This window comes from Gymnogyps californianus, chromosome 6 (genome assembly GCF_018139145.2).
Source record: "Gymnogyps californianus isolate 813 chromosome 6, ASM1813914v2, whole genome shotgun sequence".
In the NCBI taxonomy this organism is placed as follows: domain Eukaryota; kingdom Metazoa; phylum Chordata; class Aves; order Accipitriformes; family Cathartidae; genus Gymnogyps; species Gymnogyps californianus.
Window position 1 is genome coordinate 5,282,501 of NC_059476.1, and position 7,038 is coordinate 5,289,538.

The 7,038-nt window shown below is 59.3% G+C and overlaps 1 protein-coding gene across 1 annotated transcript; it reads right to left on the reverse strand.

The window, feature by feature from the left end:
• Positions 1 to 3,437: 3,437 nt before the first annotated feature.
• On the reverse strand, positions 3,438 to 4,596 carry HMX3 (H6 family homeobox 3). Its single transcript, XM_050899378.1, is given in 3 exon segments — positions 3,438 to 4,045; positions 4,282 to 4,503; positions 4,506 to 4,596. Coding segments are annotated over 3 exon segments (921 nt in total).
• Between the last annotated feature and the right edge of the window lie 2,442 nt (positions 4,597 to 7,038).

Sequence of the window (7,038 nt, forward strand, 5' to 3'; positions counted from 1 at the left end):
CTTGCAGCAGTAAACAGAAGTGGCCGCGGAGTTGCTAACAGCTTAGAGGAACGGAGCAACTTTCTTTGAATCGCACCAACCTCCCTGCCAAACACTTTTTGTCTCTGTAAAGATGTTGTTTTTTTTTTTCCCCACCGCTCAAAGCGATTGCTTTCACTCCATCCGAGCATAACAGTTGTTGCAGGCTTTCCAAAAAAACTTTAGGCAGGGCCAGGGGTGCGGGGGTGTGTGTGTGTGTGTGTGTGTGTGTGTGTACTTGGCAGCCTGTCCCGCTCCTCGCCGGCGCTCCCCGCCCGGGAGCGGCTCAGCGCAGCCGGGAAAGCCGGGTCTGCTGCAGAGCCCTCGCTCGGTGGGCATCCACCGCGAAGTGTCATCTCGTCCCTCGAAGGGAGAGATTAAACCGCTCGCTTCCCGTTTTGCCGGAGCGTTTGGGGTTAGGCTGGAGTTCGGGGAGACTTTTTGAGGGCTTGAGAAAAACCTGAGCGCCAGAGCCGGCTCGCTGTGGATGCGAACAGAAAGGAGCATCCCGCTCCCAGGGCTCCCTCCCGGCCGGGGAGGGAGGAAAAGCCCGGCCCAGCCCGGGCAGCCCCGCCGCAGGAGGGGTGCGGGTTAGGGGGCAACGAATTGGGTTCATAGCCCCTCAGCCCACCGCCCAACTTTATTGCGCGGTTTCAGAGCCTGTTGGCTGCTGTCGATTCCGCGGCGTGCAAGGGCAGCAAGAAGCAGAAAACCTGGGCTCTGGTTTTCCTTTTTTTTTTTCCCCTTAATTAAAAAAAAAAAAAAAAGCTCCTACCCGAGCCCCATCACACCCCGCCAAGATCAAACCTCTCCTGGGAAATGCCCCTGACGTACAGGACGGGCCGGTGCCCGCTGTCCGCGCCGGGCCCGGCGGTGTCCGCACCCGCGTAAGGACCGCGCTGCGGGGCGGACGGCGGGGACGGAGCCGCGCAGGCCGGGGGGCGACCGCGCTGGAGTCCAACTGCTCGTTCCTCGGCTGGGGAAGGGCCGGGACGGTCCGGAATCGTTTTCTGGGCACCGACCACAAATAAATGAGTTTTTTTCCTTGCCCTTTGATAACATCGTGCTACCGCGCTGTAAAATGGAAAGACGTATTTGCTATTGCAACAATATTTTTAATGAGCCGCAAGCGACTTGTCCCAAAGTTAGTACTGCAAACAGAAAAGGCATCACTCTGTTTGTAGGCGACACAGCGAGCAGCGTATTTTGACTCCGAAACTCTGTTTATTTTTCATTTACAACCCATTGCCGGGGTTTTTATCCCAAACGAAAAGAAAACGCAGGATTATCTTTTCGCAACGCTGGTTTTATTTTGATTTCTTTGGCCCGAAATCCTGCCCTCGGCGCTATAAACACGTCGATTCGGGCCAATCTTCGGGAAGCGGAGAGCGATCCTGCCTCGAAACAACCCTGCCGCGTCTATTAACACGAGTGACGGCTCCGGCCGTGGGCAGAGGGCGCAGCCCGTGGGGAGGGAGGGGGGGGGGAAACACCCTGGGGAGCCTTTGGACAAGCTCCCTGCGGCAGCCCACCCCCGGAGAAGGGGGGAGAAGGGGAAGGGCAGCACCGACCCCCGCCGGGAGGCGAAGCAGCCGGCGGGGTTAGAGGAAGGGGCGGCCGGGTGTTCAGGGCAATCCCCCCTGGGAGGCTGGGACCCCCTCGCTCGGGGTTACCCAGCCGCGATGCCCCCGGCCGCGGCGGAGCTGGGAAAGGTCGTGTCGTGTCGTGTCCCCCCCCGCGTCGATCCGCTCCCCGTCGGAGGGGGCCTCCGGCCACCCGCTCCCGGGGACCCCCGGCGGGGGCGGCTCCGTGCCCGCGGCCCCCGCGGCCCGGCCAGCAGCCCCGAGCGAGCAGGGCGGCAGCGCTCCCAGACAACGCTTGTTTTAGTTTGTTTGGTTGGGTTTTGTTGGTTTTTTTTTTTTTTCCCTTCCGAAGCCACACTTAAAAAAATGATAAGGAACGGGTTTTATTGATATTTTTTTTTTCCACCACAACATTAAGTTTATAACAATATAGGCTGTTTTAAAAATAGGACCGATCCCTAACAGAAAGCGAGAGGGCAGAGAGTACAACCGAAAGGGGGGAAAAAAATTAAAATAAAACAAAGAAAAGAAACCAACCCAAACCCTTGGGAAGACAGCAAACAATTGTCAGACAACAGGTGAGCAGACACTAAGACAGAGAGAGACTAGAGGTGTCCACTCCTCACTTGATTTCTGCCTATTAAAATCCACATACTCGATGGACTTTAGAAGAAAACTGTACATCATATCAAATAAATTAAAATTACCCTAAAGTTGATTGTCCTTCACTTAAAGCGCCCAGCTCACCGAATCTCCCTTATTTATTCGCATAAGCCGGGATGATGCTTATTCCCATGCCCTGCTCCTCTCTTCTCACTTTCCTTCGCTTTTAATTCTTTTTTTATTTTATTTTGTACAACATGAACGAACGCAATTATACAATGCTAAAAACCCTTTCCTCACCATTCAAATAAAAGCAGTGCTTTAAGAATCGTCGTACAATATTGCACAGTTCAAAAGTACAATAATAATAATAATAATAATAATTAGTATTACAAAAGAAAGCAAAAGGGTACAGATTCTTTTTCCCAAAAATACCGAAATAACTTTACAAGGAAAAAAAAAAGCAATCCAACAACTAGGAAAACAAGAATTATAAACAAGAATTAAAAATATCTAAGTAAACGATAATAAATAAGGGTCACTCAAAGTGTGCGGGTGTATTTAACCGTTCACTTTGAGGCTGTATTTCTTGCTCGTTATAAAGTCCCATGACAGAAACCGAAAGGTACAAAACATGGGAAAGCAAAGAGGCAAATCGGTACCGAGGTCTGCTCAAATGAAAAGCCGTGGTCGATGAAGTTTGAGTCACGACAGGATCAGGAGCCTGAACAATTTGGAGGCAGAAGGAGAGGTCCGAAAGGAACAGAAATTCAGCTTCCCGTTAGCATTTGGCAAATCTCGAGGAGTGGCCTGGGATCATTCATTTTTTTTATCATTATCCTTTTTTTTTCTTTCTTTTTATTTTTTTTTTTTTACAAAAATAAAACTAAAGCCACAGAGACCATCGCGTTTTTTGTCCACGTTTACAAAAGGTGTGACAGCTCCAGGGTTCTCTACGAGTTCCCGCTTTCATTTTCCTTATTTTCCTTTCCCTCCCCCGTTTTTTTTTTTTTCTTTTTTTCTTTTTTTCCTACATTTTCGCGACTTTCCTCCTAGCGCCACCCGCCGAGGGGTCCCCCCCACCCCCGCACCCTTCTCCCCCCCCCCCCCCCCCTTCGCTCCGCAGACGCCGGCCGGGCGAATCGCACGAGTGGCTGGAGTACTTACAAGCGGGCCGGTGACTTGCGCGCCTCTCCGCGCCCCTCCGCGCAGCGGCAGCGGCGGCGGGCGGGCTCAGACGGGCCGCAGGAGCGGCACGGAGGTGACCACGGGGTGGGAATAGTAGACGGGGTGAGGGAAGGTGAGCAGGGGCTGGGTGCCGGGGGCTCCGCCGCCCCCCGCGCCCCCCTCCGCGCCCGAGTTCTCGTGGTAGAGGATGGGGACGCGGACGATGCGCTGCGCGGCGGCGTGGCTGAGGTTGGCCGCCTCCAGCTCGGCCGCCAGCTGCCTCTTCCACTTGTTGCGGCGATTTTGGAACCAAATCTTCACCTGGGTCTCTGTCAGGTGCAGGGAGGCGGCCAGGCCGGCCCGCTCCGAGCTGCTCAGGTAGCGCTTCATGTCGAAGGTGGACTCCAGCTGGAAGACCTGGCTGCGGCTGAACACCGTGCGCGTCTTCTTCTTGCGGCAGGGTTTCTTCTCCGGGCTCTCCTCCCGCTTCTTCCAGTCCTCCGCGCCTCCCTCCTTCTTCGCCTCCTCCGAGTCGCTCTCCTCCAGGACGATCTCGTCGGGGCTCTTGGAGTCCAGCTCCTTCTGCTCCCCCTCCGCCTTCAGCAGCGGCTCCGGGGAGTCCCGGTCGGTGCCCGAGGCGGGGGACGAGTCCCTCAGCAGGGATTTCTCCGCGGCTGGAGGGGAAGGACGAGGGAGGGGGTGGTGGGGTGGGGATAAGGGACACAAAGAGACACCTTCACCGCCCGGCCCGCCGCGCCCCGTCGGGGGAAGCGGGACGAGCCGGCCGGACCCCCGCGTCGCCCCGCTGCCAGCCTCCCCCCGCCGCCCCCGGTTCCCGCCGCCGCCCCGCCGGGGAGGGAGGGAGGGAGAGAAGGGAGGGAAGGAGGGAAGGCGGGGGGGGGAGCGGTACCTTCCGTGCGGGGCAGGTGGGCTCCGGCCGGCGTCAGGGCGTAGGGGTACCACCAGGTCTGGGCGCGCTCCAGGCAGTGGGCGCTCAGGGCGAAGCGCGGCGCCGGGATCTCGAAGCGGGGGAAGGCGAGGTCGCCCACCTGCGAGAGGGCGAAGCCGGCGCCGTCCACCGCCGCCTTGCCCGAGGGGGCGAACAGCGCCCGCGGCTGCTTGGGGGTTGCCTTGGGGGGCCGCCGTTGAGCAGGTTCTTGATGTAGAAGGACTCCTTGGGGGGCGGCGGCGGGGCGCTGGGCGGCTCCTGCCCGGTCTCCGGCATCCTCCGGTGCCCGCCCGGCTCCTGCCCGCCGCTGGCCCCGCAGCCCGCGCCCGGCGCGCAGGTGGCGGCTCCCGGCGGCGCGGGGGAGAGGCGCGGCGGGGCGGCGTGGGAGCGCGGCGGCGGGGCCGGCCGGGGGCCCCTCGCATGGGGGGCGGCAGGGCGGGGGGCCGAGGGGACCCGCGCAGCCCGCGGCACCGGGGGGCTGCTGCGGGCAGGCGGAGAGCCGGGGTCGTCGCTGCCGCCGCCGCCGCCGCCGCCGCCTCCCGCCGCCGCTGCTGCTGCGTCAACCTGGCGCCGGATGCTAATGATGAAATCAAAATGTCATCCAAGTTAAACGCGGGGAGCACACGGCGATTGGGCACGCACAATGGCAAATGGGATTAGGCGGGGAGGCAGCCGGGAGGAGAAGGCTCCGCGCAGCCCCTGCCCGCAGCCGCCGCGGCCCCGGCTCCCCCCCCCCCCCCCCCCCCCCCCCGCGACGTGCTGCTGTGGCTGGAGGCTACGAGCGCCCGCCCGTTATTGGCTTTATATAGTCCAATTAGGCAGCAAATGAGGACGGGGCTATTAGCACAAAGGGATCCCGACTCGGCTGAAGCACCACGGGAGCGGCGGGAGGCGAATGGCACGGACCGCTCCGCTCCTGCCACAAAACCTCCCCTCGCCCCGCCGCGCCGCCTTCCCCCCGTCCCCCCCCGTCCCCCCACCCCACCCCGCCCCGCACCGCCGGTAACAAAAGCCGCCGACGCCGGGGGACAGCGGGCCGAGCCGCGCTGAGCCGGGCTACCGGGTCCCGGAGCCGGCGGCACCCCTCCGCCGCTCTCCGCCAGCCCGGGCCGCTCTGGGCTCTGCCTTGGGGCAGAAACGACTTTGCGGAAGGCTGCGGTTCGGTGGGCTGCGGGGCGGCAGGAGGGCTCTCCCCGGGCCGCGCCGCCTCCCCCGCCGTGCCCTCCCCGCCCCGGGGCCTTCCCCACGGAGCCACTCTGCCTCCCGGCGCCGGTGTCCCCGTCCGTGTCCCCCCCCCCCCTTTCCCGGGGCGGCCGGGCACGTCGAGCGGAGGTGCGGCGGGGCGGGGGCGACCACCTCCCGGCCGCGGCGGCGGGCTCCGGGGCACGGCCCAGCCCGCCGCCCGCCGCCGTCGCTCCCGGGGTCCGGCCCCGCCGCCGGGCACAGGGCGCCCCCTGCCGGGCCGCGCCGCGTCCCAGCGCACCGCGTCCCGGGACGGGCGGGCACGGGGGCTGCCGCCCGGGGCATCGCTAAGGTAGCGTCCCTCCACATCGCTCGGTAAAATCCCGGGACCCCGGGAAAACGGCGGCGGGGCCGGGCCGGGCCGGGCGGCTCCGGCCTCTGAGGGCCGCGACGTGACCTCCGGTACGGCTGTAGTACCGCGTGTTGCCCGCGGGTACATCCAGTCTGCCGGCGGCAGTTTGGGGGCAGGTGTGGCTCCCGTGTGGGGCTGAATCGGTAACGTAGGTCGGAAAGGAAAGGAAAGGAAAGGAAAGGAAAGGAAAGGAAAGGAAAGGAAAGGAAAGGAAAGGAAAGGAAAGGAAAGGAAAGGAAAGGAAAAAGGAAAGGAAAAGGAAAGGAAAGGAAAGGAAAGGAAAGGAAAGGAAAGGAAAGGAAAGGAAAGGAAAAGGAAAGGGGAAAGGAAAGGGGAAAGGAAAGGGGAAAAGGGGAAAAGGAAAGGAAAGGAAAGGGGAAAGGGAAAGGAAAAGGAAAGGAAAGGGGAAAGGGAAAAGGAAAGGAAAGGGGAAAGGAAAGGGGAAAGGAAAGGGGAAAGGAAAGGAAAGGAAAGGAAAGGAAAGGAAAGGAAAGGAAAGGAAAGGAAAGGAAAGGAAAGGAAAGGAAAGGAAAGGAAAGGAAAAGGAAAGGGGAAAGGAAAGGGGAAAGGAAAGGGGAAAGGAAAGGAAAGGAAAGGAAAGGAAAGGAAAAGGAAAAAGGAAAGAAAAAGGAAAGGAAAAAGGAAAGAAAAGGAAGGAGGAAAGAGAGAGAAGAGTGCATACCAGCCTCTCAGTTCTGGCGTGCTTCTAAACACTTGAAATACATGTGAGCATGCACTGCAAAAATCTGTCCTGGCATATGCAGAGCCATAGACTCGGAAGTGTGCGCATGTGCATAGGGGGGCAACTATCTACATTTAAACGTTTTAAGGCCCTGATCAAATATAACTGCTTTCTCTTGCTATTCCCTTTTAAAGACACCCACCTGGCAATTTGAAATAAGATCTCTTTTATCTGAATCAAACTTCTCAATGTTAATGCTTGCAAGCTATCCCCAGGAGTTCTGCTTCCCCCCTAACATTTGGGGTTATAAATCCAGGGAAAATTTACATAGACCCAATCATGTAATATTTTTGGCTGCAACCGGCATGATATTTCATATACCTTCAGTGTACATGACTTTTTTCAGAGCACCGTCTCTTATGTGACCATTTCTAAACTGTTC